At 35.1% G+C, this 18,844-nt stretch overlaps 1 protein-coding gene across 2 annotated transcripts in view; it reads left to right on the top strand.

Annotated features, from left to right (window-relative positions):
• The first annotated feature begins 4,167 nt into the window (after positions 1–4,167).
• The window catches only part of LOC136030894 (large ribosomal subunit protein bL9m-like), a 67,782-nt gene continuing 53,105 nt past the window's right edge, over positions 4,168–18,844 (top strand). For both annotated transcript variants that reach the window (XM_065709990.1, XM_065709989.1), the window contains exons 1-2: positions 4,168–4,295; positions 15,899–16,055. In XM_065709990.1, the coding sequence (XP_065566062.1) occupies positions 4,224–4,295; positions 15,899–16,055 (229 nt within the window). In that variant the 5' untranslated portion in view covers positions 4,168–4,223. The remainder of the gene's footprint in view (positions 4,296–15,898; positions 16,056–18,844) is intronic.

Here is an 18,844-nt window from a genome sequence, read left to right as displayed (position 1 = left end):
AGTTCGAAAAGTTTTACCCTAGAAACAGAGAACGAATTCTAATATTAGAACGGATTCTAGTCTTCTAGAGAGCCTGACCACGATTTTTCTATCTTACTGCAAAACGAGAAAGAAAAAGAATCAAACACTTCGTGGTAACAAACTGCAAGTAAGGAGTGACCCAGCGCAATAATAGCCGAAACTCTAAAAAACGGTATTGTTTCATTAAGTTTGGTTTTACTCAATAAAGGCTACGAGCAAGAGAAAATTTGCCGTTTTTTCCAAAAAGGAGAAACACCCCTAAAAGTCGTAAAATCTTAATGAAAATTATACCATCAGATTCAGTGTGTCGGAGAGCCCTGTTTCATAAGTTTCAAGCTCCTATCTGAAAAAATATGGTATTTTGTACCTTTTCCAATAAGAAAGATCACAAATACTTGTTTATTTTTTTTTCAGGGTGATCATATCGACCCAGTGGTCCTAGAAAATTGGAAGGGGGCTCATTCGAACGGAAAAACAAGTTATAGTGCCTTTTAAGTGACCGAAAAAATTGGAAGGCAATTAGGCCTTCTCCATTGGCTTTCTTTCTCAAAATCGTCTGATCAAAATTTTGAGATAGCCTTTTGTTCAGCATAGTTGAAAGGACAAATAACTATGCCTTTGGATATATCATGACCCGCCACAGCCCTTGGGGAAAGGTCTAAGAGTTACAAAACTTAACTATTCCTTACGTATAGTATTTTTTTGGAAGTATGAATACATTCATCGAGAGGGGGGGGGGACGTTCCGCTGGTTAGATTCTCCACTGGGATAGTTTTCCATGGGTAGGGAAGTTTCCAGGGAGTGAATTTTTCTGGGGAATTCTACACTGGGGGATTTTGTCAAATTTCCTCTACAAATTCGTCTTATGTCTTACTTTCTCTTTGCCTCATCAGCTTTACGCGTGGAGATGTTAAGGTTAGTTGTCCGGTGTATATTTTCACCATGATAGAATTGCCTAGTGAATGAATCCGTGAGGAGGAGGAATTTCCGTGAATGTTTAGCATGATAACCTGGCATTATTAAAAAATTATCATAAATCAAATAAAAAAACTAGCTTTATTTTAACTGAAAGTAAGGAGCAACGTCAAAACTTAAAATGAACAGAAGCTATTACGTATATGAGTGGGGTTGCTCCTCCTCAACACCTCGCTCTTTACGCTAAAGCTTGAATTCTGTCCCAATTCTTTAAAAATGACTTTTGAAACGCTATGTATGTTAAATTAGAAGAATAAGAAGCTTTTTTAAAGTACTAAAAACTTCAGCGCAAAGAGCAAGGAGTTGAAAAAGAGCAGCACCCCTCATTTACTTAATAATTTCTTTTTGTTTTATATTTTAATGTTACTTCATACCTTTAGCTAAGAAAACTTTTTTTTTATTTTATACAAACTAGATCTGTAAAAATTTGCCGTCAAGTTTTATTGTAAACCCGGAGTAACGCAATTTTATATTCATTCCATTTTAAAATGGAACAGCTTTGAGTTTGTAGGAATACTAAATGAATCTTGCCTCTATTCGTTTGAAAGATTCCGTTTTGGGGACGTCAACCACCTCGCAGCCCTTGAACAAGAGCTGTCGGTTAGGCAATTCGTTCACTGTTTACATATAGTATATGTTTTCAGGTTTTCAAAAGCAGGGTTTCCACGGGTGACACTTTCGTGGCACTTTTGCCACCTTATTTTAAAGTGGCACTTTTCGGAAAACATAACACTATTATGACACTTTTTTTAACAAAATCGGCCTTTTTTTCAAAGTAGCACTTTTTACCAAAAAGAATTTTTTTTCAAGAAACAAACCAGAAGGAAGACTCTCAATGTAGAAGCATCAATGTCCTTTTTTCTTTCATTTTTCTGCTTTTTCTTCTTTTATCTGCTTTCAGATTCAGGAACACTCTACTGCTATGTTTATGCTCCTTCATATTAATTATAAATCTTAAGCTTTATCATCATCACATTAATCATAAATAACAGCCATTTTTGGAAACGTACTGATTAATCACTACCAAAAAAAGAATTTGGCACAGCTCCTCCTTTTGGCTACTTCCTGGTCGTGAAGTTTTGAGTGTAATAAGTCGTAATTCCCTAAGTTTTGTCTCCCATGTACCACAGCAGATGGATATCCTAAAGTTTTTGCCAAATAAATTGTTTGAAAGAGTTAGTGTCTGATAGTTGTATTTATCATTGGTCATCAATAGCTGTGATCTATGTTTGCGGTATTCTGTTCAGTATTTCCAGGTAAAAGAAAAGTTGCAAGTACCCAAACGCACTGTAATAATTCAGATAGTCCGTTGTGTCGAAAAACTGGATGAAAAACTTTCAATATAGACGAATATTACTGATTCTTTTCTTTGTTTTCTCAAAAAAAATCTTGCACGGCTTTTTCTCTTTTCTTTTTCATTCCTTTTTTGCGGTATGAGCAAAGATTTCTCAGGAAAAAAAAAGTACTCTGTGGGATGAATTCCCATTTTAAACAGTAAGCACCATTTGTGCTTTAGCAGGTTTTAAGGGGAGGGCAGGAAAATTGAAAAGATTGGAAGTGCTGCGCAGAGTAGAGAATCAGCACCACCTAAGCAAAATCAATATTACTTTTAATAGTTGATAGATAACATTAGAGCCAACTTTTCATGTTTGAAAATTTAAAGACGCGGAAAACCGTGCGGAGTTGATCCCAAGTGGATTGGCAATATTTTCAATTTGGAAAACTTATTGGCACCAGTGCGAGCGATGCAAAGCATCGCGAGTGACAAATTTTTGGAAAATGACACTTTTATATGAAAGTGGCACTTTTTGCCACCCAAAGTGGCACCAAAAACCTGCTGAGTGACAAAGCTGTTCAAAAGGGCATATAAGCCATATCATAGGCAGCGCTACTCTATGATAGCTAAAAATATCATTGAAACTTTTAAAGAAGCTAATTTGATTTAAGACTAAAGTTCTAGTGCCCTTTTCAAGATTAAAAACAAATTTGATGGCAAGCATCGTTCCTCCTACGCCTATTAATTTTCAAAACACATCCAATCAAAGCTTTGAGACGGATATTTTGTTCGGCATGGCAGAACAGTCCAGCGGCTTTGTCTCTAGCGGTATTGGGTATGCTGTTGACCCATTATGATTTGAATTTAAATGTTGCTCTAAACTAAATCAAAAAGCACTGTGTGTACGGTTACCAATAAAAAAACATCAGCAATGTATCGAGAACGACTTGGGGTATCAATCTGAAACTTTAGGGGCTACTACTGTTACTACTTCTGCTCTCAATTTAAATAAATTAAAAGAATGTAAGTGTATCCAGGTTTTCAAATAGCATAGATAGAACTTTTTTGGGAATGATATTAAGTTTTGTTTGCCAGGTAAACTTCAGGAGGTATCAACTTAAATTAAACAATACTAGTTTAGTCAGGATTAAAAATTGTTGAAAAAGTTTTTCCAACATCCAAATGGCGAACCAAATCATGGATTCCTATAGAAAAAAACTGAAAAGATATAAATTATATTTTTCCTTGAAAAAGACTATGTAATAAAAACGTAAAAAAATTAATTAAAAATTTTTTTCCATATAACAAGTTTTTTTTAAAGAAGTAAAGAGCTCAACACAGACAAAAATGGTTTTCTGATTGACTGAAGATTTCTTGTACACATTGAATATAATTTTGAAAAAATCAACGGAATTTCTTTAGAATTTTCTTTTTTTCACCTGTGATGATAGAGAGCTATATCACATACTAAAATAAACAACAATTATTTAATAATAAATGAGCCTTACCGTTATCCCTCTCAAATAGAATATTATTTATTCAAAGCACATCCTCTTCTCATTTTACTTACACAAGCTGAATATTTTTCTGATGTCTCTTATTTAAGTCCTGTCTGTATACGGTAAAACGTAAAACATAAAGTAAAAGAGGAAAAAACTAAGCTAAGATATTCACTTAAACGAATGAAAAAATTCACCTGTTTCTGGTGTTTGTTGAACATTTTGCCTGTCCAAAAATCAAGAACTCTAAAAAAAAAATACTGCATATGACCATGGTCTTATTTCATCATTATTTTTAAAAACCTCATCTGAATTTTGTTGTAAAAAATAGAATCCTTTAACTTTAAGTGCTATCTATAAAAGTAAATTTAGTTTTATGTGTCTTATTCATATAGATTGTTTCAGTAAGATATTCTAGTCAAATTTGCTCAAAAATTAACAGAAATCTTGAAATGAGCTTACAATCTAAAGTTTTGAACAGATCTCTTTTGAGTGCAAAAAATACAATCTTGAACTTAGAAAGAGTAAGTAAAACATTAAAAAGACAAGGATTCCTCTAGGCTAAGGTAGTCTATGCAAAATTGTACCATGGTACAAACAAAGTTTTAGGGGATGGACCTTATGTAATTTGGGAAAGCTTTTAGGCCGATTGGATAAGATTAAAATTGTTAAACAGCATCTTTTTTGGGTGGCAAAATAGTCCTAGCCTACTTTCAAATGAAAAGTGCTGCTTGCAATGCTTAGTGTTTACATTTGCTGGTACCAACATGAATAAAATTCTAGTTTAGTGACTTCTTGCTATCTTGGATAGGGGTTAGGCTAGGAAAATAAAACTTTCAGGGATGGGTCTACAGCCTAAAGTATGTCCTGGTAAGGTATTTTGAAGTACCTACCTTAGCTCCCTCTCCCTCTAGAGGGTCCAGTCTTTTGAAGACCTTTAAAAATATAAGTGTTATAAAAGTTAAACCTTGCTAAATAGATCTTCTGCTTGAATGAAGTACAACTAAATTGTTTTCAGCTTCACAATTTGCTCAATATCAATGTAGGCCTATAAGGTTTTCAAGATATGCAAATAGGCCTACATTTTCTAAATTTTGAAAAAAAAAACATTGATATGGTTCAGAATTATACTTGAATAATAGGATTTGCATTTTCAAAAGTAAAGGCAGAGAAAAAGCAACTGATAACTGAAAATTAATGTAAAATGTTGTTTTGTCAAAATTTCAATAGGCATAGACCTGTCATAAATGCTTTTGAAAAATAAAAAAGGATCATGTCAACAGGGATTCCCAACTCCATTAGTTTTGTAATATAGTCATATGGCTTGAGCAGATTAGTATCAACTGGTCTGTTGCTTTGGAAACCATGTTGAGAGCTGTTGAGAAGATGATTCTGCTCAAGATACTCAATAACTGCTTTGTTGACAATACATTCAAGAAGCTTAACAACAACAGAGGTAACACTAATAGGCCAGTAGTTTTCTGCAGAATCTTTCCTTCCCTTTTTGTGAATGGGGGTAATATGTGCCACTTTCAACTCTGCAGAAAGCTTTGAGCTATCAAGAGATAGTCTGATAAGCTTTGGGAGTGAGTATGCTATTTCTGTTCTACACTTATTCAAAAGAGAAGGGTGGAGGCCATCTGGCCCTGCAGATTTATTTATATCCAACAAAGCAAGCTGTTTCAAAACAGACTCCTCAGTTAGCTCTAGAGGTGGCATTGGTTGAGTAATAGTATATGAGGGAGGAGACTAGAGCTGACAAGCAGTTTCTTGTGTGAAAGCTAATGCAAACTGCTTATTAAGGATCTGCAGATTTATTTATATCCAACAAAGCAAGCTGTTTCAAAACAGACTCCTCAGTTAGCTCTAGAGGTGGCATTGGTTGAGTAATAGTATATGAGGGAGGAGACTAGAGCTGACAAGCAGTTTCTTGTGTGAAAGCTAATGCAAACTGCTTATTAAGGATCTTGGCTTTAATATCTGGGTCTGAAACTGTCTGATCATGATGGGTCAGATCAGGGACAGAGTGCTTATTTGGACATTTAGCAGAAGCATACTGCCAAAACAGCTTGGGGTTATTTTTTATATTTTCAGCTAAACTTTCTTTGCAACTCTTCTTCAGTTGTTTGATGGAATTGGTGGTCTCATTCTGTCCCTTTTGATACTTCTGATAGTTTGCAGCTGTTTTCTTTTTTTTTAAGCATTTCCAGGTTTGATTCTTCCTATTCAGTAGTTTGCTAGTTAGATGAGTCATGAAGGGTAGTGTTTTTGCCTGTTTCCTCCAAAATGTTCTTGTGTGAGCTTTTTCAAAAATCCCAATCAAAGTCAGCAAGTCTCTCAGATATGTGCTTGTAATCAACAACTTTGTGTTGTTTAGGAAGAGGTTCAGTAGTAGCCAAGTGCAATTCTGTGAGGATAGCAGCATGATCACTGTTACCAATAGGGGCAAGAAATTAATTTTTAGTCCACAAATCTGGATTATTAAGAATAACTAGGTCCAGCATGTTAGATGTTTGACCATGTACCATGTAGGTTGGTCAACAGTTTGGAACAGTGAATGTTCAGACAGGCAAGTAAGAAATGGAGATTCCTGTTCTTTGGATAAAAAACCAGAACCATCAACCCAATCATAATTGGGAAGATTGAAGTCACCAAGAATCACCACATATTGGTTGCAAGAGTCCTTGATAATATCAGAAATAATATTAGCAAGATACTGTTCAGATTCAAGGCAAGAGGGAGTATTAGGTCTACAATAAACCACTCTAAGCATTATTGTAGATTTACCCCACTGCAGTCTAACCCAGACATTCTCAACCCAAACACAGCTATGGGAAGAAGGAATCAAAGTGCTTACCTGAAGACTACTTTTGACATATATTCCAAAACCTCTCCTACAGGCATCAGATTCAATGTTAGATATGAGCTGGTATCCACTGATTTCAAGTGCTTGGGCTGTAAGGGACTGTCTCACATTTTTGGGGCATATCTCAGATACAGCTGCAATATTGACTATTTCTTTTGCTAGGCAGAGATGGAGCTCTGGAACTGGATGTTCACTCTGAGTTCAAACCATTTCTGAAGGATTTTTCTCTTGACCTTGAAATTAGACACAGTGAAAAGTACAGGTGGAGGACGTTGGCTTGGGGTTGAATTTAGACAAGACGGCAAATGTCTAACATTCATTAGCTTGCCAGGATCAATGGAATACTGCTGCACTAAATGATATCAAATAAAAATAGAAGGGTCACCAGACACTGGTATTCCAAGTGCAACAATGTTTAATTTTCAACTATCATGATTCTTTTCAGCTTGCAATATTTGTATGATATTGGATGCACTCAGGGCTGAGATGCTAGCAGATTTGATTTCTTCTCAGGCAATCAATTGAGCAGTCTTTTCATCCCACTGTGTGGAGGGGTTTAGCTCAGTAGTAGCCATTTTAGTGTTTAAATGTTTGAAGTCTGCTTTCAATGCGTCCATGGTACTAGAGGCCAGTTTAGTTAGCATCTGGGGGATAGTTGTCTGGAAGGGCAACATGGTGGCTGAATTGGCTGACGTTATGTTTGCTACACTGGAGGCATGAGTTGGTGGGCTTGTAAGGCATTTAGAACAGTTCCATGTACATTCAAGCTTACTTGTGGCCAAGCTCAATGCACCAATTTCCTTATCATTCAATTTTAGACAAGTAGCACATGTCCATTTGCTTCAAGAGTTGCACTGCAAACATTTAGCACTCTCATCAAGGCCTATTAGGCATTTCATACAGCAGTCTGATTTAGAGGGGCTTTCTTGAACACGTTTACCAGGTCTCTTTCCCGGTTCATCAGATGTGCTAGTACTTTTTACTGTTGATTTTGGCATAATATTGGCAACACTTATTACAACTTTGAAGAGAATGGTCAAAAAACTAAACATAAACAAAGTTAAATTCCAGGTGATGTGGCACTTATCACAAATAAAGTAATTGTCTATCGAAAAACAGAATAAGACAAAGAAGGTATTGTTTTGTTAAGCATTCTTTTCTGCATCCATTGGTATATAACACATTGGGAAAGAAACAATTTGTCTATAGGAAATGTTGGTTAAATTCAAACTGAGTCACAACACATCACTAAAGTTTGTATCACCATCATCAAATGATAACTATATCTGCTCCTAAAGCATAGGAGTAGTTGCAGTGTTTATTTACCCACTAATTATGGTGATTAGGCTTCAGCACATGTTGCAAGTTGGCTAAACATGTAAAACAACTGCTCCATTCATTCAAACATTGTCTTATCTTTGGTAATTTCAACTAGAATTATCAAGTGATCATTACCCCTAAGCTTAAATTGTAAAGAAGATGTTGCCTAATGCATTCCATGTGCTCTCAAAAAATCAACAGTTTACTTTCATATCTGTAGCTATCACTACTTCAAACATCAATCATGATCTGTTCTCCAGCAAACCTGTGCAGTCTTGAATAATTTTTTGTGTAGAGATTGTATTCCTATTTATGTGATCCCAGTATCTAGTTCCCCAAAGGCCCCCCTATGTTCTAAATGGCCCATCACGAAATATGTGGATCTCACCAACATAGGACTTTTCTGGAAAGTTTGTGATAATATTTTGACTTAAACAAAAGTTCCTTACCACTTCCTTCAATCTTTTGAATTGTTATATTCAAAATATTGAATATTATTTTGTTCTGTGTATAGCTTTTGTTCCCTGGTTTAAAAGGTCTGACTTAGGTCTCATGTTATCAGAACAATAGTGTGTTACAGTAAAGGTAATTGTAATTTTAAAATGGTGAAATATTATCTAAAATAAAATTACATTAGTTCTGTGAACTGTTAAAGACAGAAAGGGCTTCAAGCAGGATTGAGATATGACAAACAATAAAAAAATCAAAAAAGAGGGTAATGTCAGCCAGCAGACAAAAGAAGCAAAAATGAGGCAGATATTTTGTCAGGGACTTCTGCCCAGCTGTCTTCAGTGTTAGAAAAGAAGGAAAAATAATATTTTGAATTAACTAACTGAACAGAAGAAAGACTGAATCAAACAAACCAGAATAAATGAAAGACTATTCACCAATTAGATTTGGGCAAGAATTCTCTGCTTAGTGGTTGACTTAGTTTGTCTACTGACCTAATTTTCATTAAAAGTTTGGCCTGATGATCTTAATTTAAACTAAGGAAAAATGTTATTTGAATCCTTTAATTTAAGTTATTGTAAATTGGGTCTTTATGAATATCTCCAGTATCACTTTTTAAAGCAAGGTCTCTATTTATGTATTTTTTTTTTTAATTTCATTTGCCTTCCCAAAAGAATGTGGGATGCCCTTTGCTTTAAATATTAAAGTTGCCTCATCAAATAGAACTACATAATCTGAATTTTCAACAATGTGGAGGGACAAAGCAGAATCAATATCCTTGTTTCACTTAAAATTCCACATTTCAGAGAAATATTGTATTCATATGCTCTTTTTCCTGGGAACCGGCGTTTGCCCCCTGCCCCCTCCACGGAAAATTATCCCCTATAAACCCTTTGATGAATCCAGGATTTTCATTAGAAGGGAGATTAAAAGATCTACTCTCCTGTTTAAGTGAGGGGCAATCATTGCATTACCTACAGTATAGACCATAAGGGTTCAAAGTATGGATATTTGTTCATTTATTTTTTCCCAGATGTGCTTAGTGTGGAAAAGGTGGTTGTATAAGCTTTGGAGGGGTATGATTCAATTGGAAATTGAAAGTCCCTCTGCTCTCATCTAAGATTTATCCTGCTTTTCAACGAATTGCTACCAAATGAATTGTTACTGACTACAGTGTCAAAAAGAAATTTTTTTTCTAGTTTAATCTATCTTGTGTTTCAGCAGTTGTTTCAAAAGAATGTTCAGATAAATACAAAATTAGCTCAAAGGGAAAGACCATGGGAGGGTGAAGATAGAAATTGATATTTAATCCTTGGAGCCATGTCAAAGACTTTCGTCTAGGGAGGGGGGGGGGCTTCAGAACAGGCGCAGTCATCTAAATCAGAATCTAAGTCTGAAGGGGAGGAATTAGATTTGCAAGCAGATTCTGTTAAAACATTCTTAATGACTGTAAAAGTGACTGAATGTTCCACTTACAGGAACCAGTGCTTAATTAATCAAAGTGTTACAAACCTCTTTTTTAATTGCATTCAATACTTTTACAAATAAATGAAAAATAAAATGTATATGATATGAGGAATGTGGCTGAACATGGCTATTTAAATATGAAAGGCTGTTAATGGTAGTATTTCTTAGGTTTAAATGTAAAAAATAATAACTGATAAGATGTTACTCCGGAATAACAGTAAATCTGATTTAATTTTATTTTTCTATTCGTTTTTTTTTTTTTTTTTTTTTTTTTTTTTTTTTTTTTTTTTTTTTTTTTTTTTTTTTTTTTTTTTTTACTAAATGGACATCCAAAATCAGGCGCTGTCCAATTGCTGAAGTTTTACCCTAGGCACAAGTTTATCAAAAGGATAAACTTGACGGTTAATTAAATTGATGAAACTAGATGAAGGGATATTACATTTTTTAAGCCCAGGAAAATTGGAATCATTAAAAAAATTTATTAAAAGCTGTAAGCTGTGTTTAAAATGGAATGCTCAACTGGCCTTTTAGCTACAGGGCAACTCTAAAACACCATTTTTACCCTGTATTTCCTAGGGAGTACCTTATTTTGCCAATTTAACTTCCCGAGTTTTTATTTTACTGTAATTTTACAACAATACTACAGAATGCCAAGCCCTGCTTTGGTAGAAACTTTGTTCCCTGTATTAATAATCAAATAGGTTTTCTATTTTCTGTGACCTCTTCCTTTCCCAGGCTCAAGCATTGACTAGCAACTGGGAGAATAAATCCAGATGTTATTTCATTAAAGTTTTGCCATGCTACCATACTATTTTTGTTTGTCCCGTGTTGTTGAAATATATTTTTGGTATCTTCCTTTTTTTATTCCCTTTTGCACAAAATGAATTTTACCTGAACATTTCTTAGGCCAGCCAGATCCTGTCCTCAACAAAGTAGTCACAACTGAAACAAAATATATTGCTTGCTGACACAGAATATTCAAGCCATTGAAAATGTAAGAAATAACCAGTATTATAGAAATGAAACAATATTTAGTGGTACTTGTTCATTATTAATTAAAGTAGAAACTGGACTTAAAACGGGTGTTGTGTTAGCAGAATCTGTCTGAATAGTTGTTCTGGCTGCTTCAACAATAGTTTGTGTGTTTTGGGCTACTGGATGCAATTGAAGTAGAAACTGGACTTAAAACGAGTGTTATGTTAGCAGAATCTGTCTGAATAGTTGTTCTGGCTGCTTCAAAAATAGTTTGTGTGTTTTGGGCTACTGGATGCAATTGAAGTAGAAACTGGACTTAAAACGGGTGTTGTGTTAGCAGAATCTGTCTGAACAGTTGTTCTGGCTGCTTCAAAAATAGTTTGTGTGTTTTGGGCTACCGGATGCAATTGAAGTAGAAACCGGACTTAAAACGGGTGTTGCGTTAGCAGAATCTGTCTGAATAGTTGTTTTGGCTGCTTCAACAATAGTTTGTGTGTTTTGGGCTACTGGATGCAATTGAAGTAGAAACCAGACTTAAAACGGGTGTTGCGTTAGCAGAATCTGTCTGAATAGTTGTTTTGGCTGCTTCAACAATAGTTTGTGTGTTTTGGGCTACTGGATGCAATTGAAGTAGAAACCAGACTTAAAACGGGTGTTGTGTTAGCAGAATCTGTCTGAATAGTTGTTCTGGCTGCTTCAACAATAATTTGTGTGTTTTGGGCTACTGGATGCAATTGAAGTAGAAACCGGACTTAAAACGGGTGTTGTGTTAGCAGAATCTGTCTGAATAGTTGTTCCAGCTGCTTCAAAAATAGTTTTTGTGTTTTGGGCTACTGGATGCAGTTGAAGTAGAAACTGGACTTAAAACGGGTGTTGTGTTAGCAGAATCTGTCTGAATAGTTGTTCCGGCTGCTTCAAAAATAGTTTGTGTGTTTTGGGCTACTGGATACGTGTCCACCTCATCTGTTGCAGTTCTTGTGGTAGAGCTTCTACAGTTGTCTGGGGAAGAGCTAAAGCAAAATTGTTTTATGCATTCATTTTTAAGCAGCCCAATTGATAGTTATTTTCATGAGCAAATGCACTCAGGTACCAAACTGGCTACTCATTTTCAAATTTACAATGTTAGTTCTTATGGGGCACACAAGATACCGCTCCCCGCCTCCCTTCTCTGGTCAGAGATCAAAATATTTTGAGTGACAGATCCAGCAGAAGTCAGCATCCAGTGAGTTTAAGGTAACGCTTATAGATTACACTCCATTCCCCCAAAAAATAAAAGAAATTAGCAAGAGATCTTAACTCCTACAAAAATCTCATTGCAATCAGCTGCAACGTCTGAATTGCCCATTTCTCTCACATAAACTTCTTAATGTCTAAAAATATGTTTGTCTGCTTTGGCTACTGCACTATGCACTAATTCAAGAGCATTTATTTACTACCTTTCAGTTTTCATTCAGACCAAAGGTTACCCACTCAGTCAAAATTCTAATTAATAGTACTTGCCCAGAATGTCCAAAATAGTACTGAAAAAAAAATACTGCCTAAAAACTTATCTGTCATGCCTTTTTGTAATTACTTATTTTGTCATTACCTTTTGTAATTATATTACTTCTCTTTTACTCCTACCTCTCCCTTTTCTTCTTTTTTTCTTACTCGCGATTTAAAATAGTGCATTCTAAGAAGTGCCACTGCCGCATTTTCCTTTGGTATGAAGTGACAAAAACGTACCTTAAGTCGAGATTAGGCAAACAATTAATGACAAGGATTTGAGTTGTGAAAATGTATATTTTTAAGAGAGTAAAAACCAGTATTTTCTTTCAAGGAATATCAGCTTTTATTTTGTTAATCTAGTGCTAGTGACGACTGTTTCTGTCTTTTTAAGTAACTACAAATGAAATATCAGTATACTTTGAAATTGTAAAAAATTAAGAATTCTGCATTAAGAAGTGTGTTACTCCTTTAGATTTATATTTCTTCATGTTTTTGTAATTTTTGTTTACATGAAAAAGACTTCACTTACTTGATTCAAGTCTCCTGCCGGGCACTGCTCGGCGTAGAGAGTGACGTCTGCCTCCTCCATCCACTTCGGTCCATGGCGAGTATTTGCTCTTCGCCCTGTCTGATGTTTGTCATCGTCAAGAATTCGGACAGGCTGTTGGACCAACTTTTCTTCGGTTGGCTGCGAGGTCGCTTCCAACCGACTTTGATTGGGTCGAAATCGTAGATCGTTTTTGCGGGTAGATGTGGTGGCATTCGAAGCAGATGCCCGAACCATCGTAAAGTTCGTTCGGCTGCTTGAGTCGAAAACCAAGACTGCTTTGTGAGCTGCAGAATTTTTCATGTAAACAAAAATCTCAATACTGAAATCATCATCATACTGACCAAGGGAAATAAAATGGCAAAATAGATGGCAATCCTGTTAATATTTCAACAAAGCAAGAAACTTCATTTGACTTGAAATAGCGCAAGCTCACCAACAAGTGCTCTACATTGTTGTTTTGACTGGCACTTCATCTGAAGACTGGAGCCATACAAAATCTGGCCATACAAAATCTTTTGTATGGAGCCATACAAAATCACTGGGACTTCATCTGAAGCCATACAAAATCCCATGTAATCAAAATAGGTTTCAAGAAAAAACCAAGTTCAGAGAGCTCTGGATTTGATTGTTTCGTGCCTCCAGGCTATCAAAATGAACACAGTAATCTTTATTCCCCTTTTATTGCTTTGTACGTTTTTGTACTAAAAAAAGGTCAGAAAGGTCGGCTGCTTTCTGCATAGTTCTCAGTCCTTCGTTCACTTTTTGCTGTACGAAACTAAACCCCCTCCACAAAAAGTACAACAAAATATCAGCAAAATTAGCATGAGCAGTTTAAACTCCTTTGATCCATTTTTGTCTCAGGAAGTTTATTGAACCCTCTTGCTACAACTCACTTGACCTGGAACCTGATAATGTTGGGTTGTACATTGAAAAATCGCAAAAGAAATGTTGCTATCTTTATTCGATTTTGACCCTGTGTTTTTTTTTTTTTTTTTTGGATTTTGACCCTGTGTATTGACCTGTGTGTTATTTTTGAGATTTTTATTCTAATTTCCTTGAGCCTTGAGGGTGATTTAGACTTAGAAAAGAAGACCTCAATGAACAGGAAAAAAATATCAAAATTTTTGGCTTTATCAATTTATGACGCGAGAAAAAAAAGAAGAAAAAACACTAGAAAACAAAACAAAAAACAATGGTACTTTGTACAATGACAAAAAAAAACAGAAAAAAAGTCATTTGGTCTGATGACAAAAAAGTAAAAAATGATACTTTTTGTTACATTTGAAGAAAATTCCATAGGCAGCCTTCTTCTTCGGGTGTTATTTTTTTTTGTGCACAATCTCAATTGGTTTAAACCTTAAAATGGAAATAATTTCGAATATGAGGAAAGATTCCTCTTCCTCAACCCTCGATCTTTATGCTTCAATCAAAGTTCTTTAAATGTACTTCTCATTCAAATTCAATTCTTGGCATGAACAGTTTAAACAGAGCAGTCAGCAGTTTGAATTTTATTGAACTCTCTTACTACCACCCACTCGACCTGGAGCTTAGTAATGTTGGGCTGTACATTGAAAAATGGAAAAAGAAATCTTGCTATCTTTATTCGATTTCGACCCTTTTTTTACGCCTTTTTACTATCAGTTGAATTTTTGCAATTTCAATGCTTTATTAATTTTACCATTAGTCTTACTGGCCAATGAGTTCAAACTCATTTCTTCTCGAAAGCCAAGATTTCATTGGAAGGTAATTGGTTGTCCTGTCTATTAATCCTCATATATACAGGAACATCATTACTTTTGTACATAAGGGAGAAAAAAGTCTATCATCAAATTTTTTAGTGGGCTTTTTAGAAAACCCAAGGACATTAAAAGGTCTCTAAATGTATTGTTCATATATTTTAAATAAATTCTTGTTATTATTAAACTAAAAACAACAAGTTCTTTCAACTGAAAGTAAGGAGCACCTTTAAAACTTAAAATGGAAATAATTTCGTATGTGAGGACAGCTGCCTCCTCCTCAACCCTTGATCTTTATGCTTCAATCAAAGTTCTTCAAATTTACTTCTCATTCAAATTCAATGGCCCTTCTGTTTGAACAGTCTTTCTTAAAAAATTGTGACATAAAGTCAAACTTTAGTGTAAAGAGCAACGGCTGGGAAAAAGGTAGCCCACCTCATATACGCAACAGTTTCTGTTTGTTTTACATTTTAATGTTGCTTCTTACTTTTAGTTGAAAAAACTTCTTTTTCGACTAAAATTTCCTTGATTTTTGCCCTAGTTGAGCAGCTTGTTTTTGAATAGTAAAATTTGCTTCTACGATTTTCTTTACCGATTTAAAAAAGGCTTAGGACAGAGAAAAAAATATTCATATGTTCAAAAAAATTTTAGTTAAATTTAGAGAAAATACTTTTACCTTAGCTTGAATGTTCCCCACTTTTTTTGCATGATAAGGAACCTCACGAATTAAAAAAAAAACTTAAAAAGATAGAACAAATAACAGTCACATATAAAATTGGTTTTTAAGTTTTGGAAAATTTGCTTACCTGTTAACAGCTTCTGAGATTAAGCCTATTTACGCTTTGTAGCTTCCCAAAAAGAAGAAAACTTAAGAAAAGGGAAACAAGTATTAGCCTCATCCTTAACAAATTTGTTTTTAGATACTAAAAATGTTAGTTACCAGAAATTTGGCTCTTCCCTCCTTGGTGGCTATGAAAATAACCTCGAAAAAAAATATTAGGCAAGTTTTATTTAGGATAGCAAAGATTTTTCTTGGAAAGAAGCTTTTTTTTTCCTGTTCACTTTTAAAAATTGCAAAAAAATTAAAATAAATAAATTAATCGAATCAATGAAGTTGTTCTTGAAGAGTACAAATCTCCTTACTTGAAGTTGTTTCTTTTCGATTTCAACAAAGAACGTAGACAAGGACTTTTCCTGGGAAATTTACACTGCATGAAGTGCATATTTTTTTTTATTTTCTTTAAACCTGTCTAACGTCTGTTTTCTTTCTTTTAGAATCTATGGGTTGTTAAACGACAGAGAGAAGTTCAATTACCTAAAGAAGATAAATTGCCTACCATAAGGCCAAGAAATTACATATATGACGATATTGTCAAAACAGAAAGCACGAGGCGTCCAGATGTCCAGTTAATTCTAACAGATCTTGTTGAAGGTTTTCTTTTTGTTCCTTTGTAGAACTATTTGCTATTAACTTACTATTAGCTAGGATACGAAAAATTGATTAAAGAAAAACGGGTTTAATTTCTATAAAGCAGTTAACAAAAATGAAATACATAAACTATACTTTAACTAAAAAAATAAAAATACTCCGAATATTTCGGCCCCACGTCCGGGAGCCTTTCTCAACAGAAAAAAAATATTGAAGAAATTACAAAACCGACAATTTAAGACTTGTATATCTTATATTTTAGACTTTTATATTTTATTTATATTATATATATATTTTTGTTTGGTGTTTTATTTGTCGTGGTATTTTATTTATGATGTCTTAAAAAAGTCTTAAATTAATCTTTGCCCGTTTTGAATTTAAATCTAATGTAGAAGCTACACTGCCATGAAATGTTTTATTTTTATTGTGGACAGGGTAGCCCCCCCTCTTATAAAGAATAACTCACCAAATTTCCTACATCTACTTTGTAAATAGGCATTTCGTGTTAATTATTTCTATCAATTTCAGAAGTAAAAGGTGTTTTAGCAAGTTAAGTTAGGACTTGCTTTCTTTTTACCAATAAGCTTTTGATCTTTTTCTTGTGTGTCTCAGCTATTCTGATTAATCACCGATATGAAAAATTTACGTTATAAATTATATTACTTATCATTCCTAGGTTATTTACTTAAAATTTATTTTATTCCTATTAATTTATTGGGCTTCGCAGTGACGCAGTAACAAAAAAATCTCACCTATGCTACATAATTAAAATTTAAAGGTATACTATGCCTGCCTGACACTCTAGGTAGTTGCGGCCCGACTATTAGCTTTTGACGCTTATTTGCCTGTCATCCCAAGAAAATTAACGGTCCTGTGTCGATTCTAAATTCTTGGCCAACCTGCCTGAAACCAGAGCGGTCGTACCTTGTTTGCCTCTCATTCCAGGCACTCTAATGGTCCTATATCAATTTTAAATTATTGGTCAACCTGCTCAAGACTCTAGACAGGCCTTTCCAAAAGCTAACACACAAGTATTTGTCCAATAAGAGAGTCATATTTACCCCGCCATTTACCCGTGCCATTTAACCAAACACTTGGATTACTAATGGTTTCACCTTTCGCCTGTGAGCCCGGGAGACTTGTTGGTTGCGTATCAATCCTATGACACGGTCCTTTAGACTAGAAGCAGCCAAGCCTATTAGGCTTAGGTTCATTTGTTGGCCTGTGAGTCCAAGCAAATTCGGTTCCAGATTTCGCGTACGAGTCCAGTGGGCATTATCCGTCACGTGTCAACCCAAAGTCAATACAATCTTTCATTCCTAACTTCTATGACCATCTACCTTAGAACTGTCCTAGGAATGACGTATGGACGGATGGATGATAGATTTATCTATCAACAAGTGAAATGACATCATTTTTATAAAATTCTAAAAAGGGTTTATGCCAATAGGATACCTGCTTGGAAAACAATAAAATCAGCTAAAAAAATCATTTGAGTTATTGGACAGCTGTGGGAGAGTTCCCTGTTGTGCCACCTGCCTTAATTGAAAACCTTGCCGACTCAAGATGTATATTATTTATGCTGTATGCATATTCAGTAAAAAGCGCTTTGCTTAACAATTAGAAATGGATTATATGTTCTCTAGTCTCTCGTTTTCTAGGAGTTTGTCGAAGCATTGATATATTTAAGATTCTTCATAAATTTTTATCAAAATTGATTTGGGAGCTCCTTGTGGTGCTGGGAAATTCGATAATAGGCTCTTCGTCTTTGAGACTCTGAACCGACGAAGAGACTCGCGAAACTGTTTTTAAGGTATAGAATCCAATAAATAGTAATGTTGTTACAATTAGTTATGATATTTCAACATTCCCAAATAGAGGAGAAAAACTTGTGCATCTTCCTACCCTCTTTTTTGTGGTGGACCATTTATTGTCATTCCTTGCGCCAAGTGTAAAAGCATAAAATATTTTAGCAAGTAATCATTTGGGACTTGCTTCTTCTTTGCTGGTGAGGTTTCTCTTTGCTACCCGTAAAATTTTAAATTTGTATTAGATCCTCAAAAGGTCTAAACATTTAATTTAGAAAAAAATCAGGGAGGGGGAGGGGGTAATTGGAAAAACACAGATTTATTTTTTAATCTGAATAAGATGAGCCCTGGAATTTAAGAATTTTGAGGATTTTTTTTTGTACCTAGCCCCCTGACCCCCATCAATTGGTACGTCCCTGAGTATAGATAAAAAACATCTTCTTGACCAGCTTTTTTTAGCCTTGCAGTGACACCATCATCTGTAATCAATGACCTATCCAGGATTTTTTTTTTTTGTGGTTGTACTACTACTAATAATAATAACTCACTGCAGCACCAAGCCGCCTGAGGCCAACACAGCTACGCACGCTCCTCCTCCAGCCTAATCTATTTAAAGCCTCCCTCTTTACACCCTCCCAGGAAGTTCCCATTTCCTTTAAATCTTTATTTATGACATCCTCCCAACCCAGACAAGGACGACCTGCTTTCCGTGTAGCCCCAGACGGTTGGCCAAAAAGGACAATCTTCGGTAATCTGTCATCCTGCATCCGTAGAACGTGGCCTAGCCATCTCAACCTTTCTTTCATTATAGCCCCAGAAATCGGGACTGAACCACACTTTTCGTACAACCTACTGTTTGAAATACGGTCAGTCAGCCGGGTACTCAGAACAATCCGTAGGCAATTTCTCTGGAAAACATCTAGTAAATTTTCATCTGCTTTTCGGAGTGGCCATGCTTCAGAGCCATATTTGACCAATGTTATC

The sequence above is a fragment of the Artemia franciscana genome, chromosome 9 (genome assembly GCF_032884065.1).
Source record: "Artemia franciscana chromosome 9, ASM3288406v1, whole genome shotgun sequence".
In the NCBI taxonomy this organism is placed as follows: Eukaryota; Metazoa; Arthropoda; class Branchiopoda; order Anostraca; family Artemiidae; genus Artemia; species Artemia franciscana.
This window is presented reverse-complemented; position numbering and strand designations above follow the sequence as displayed.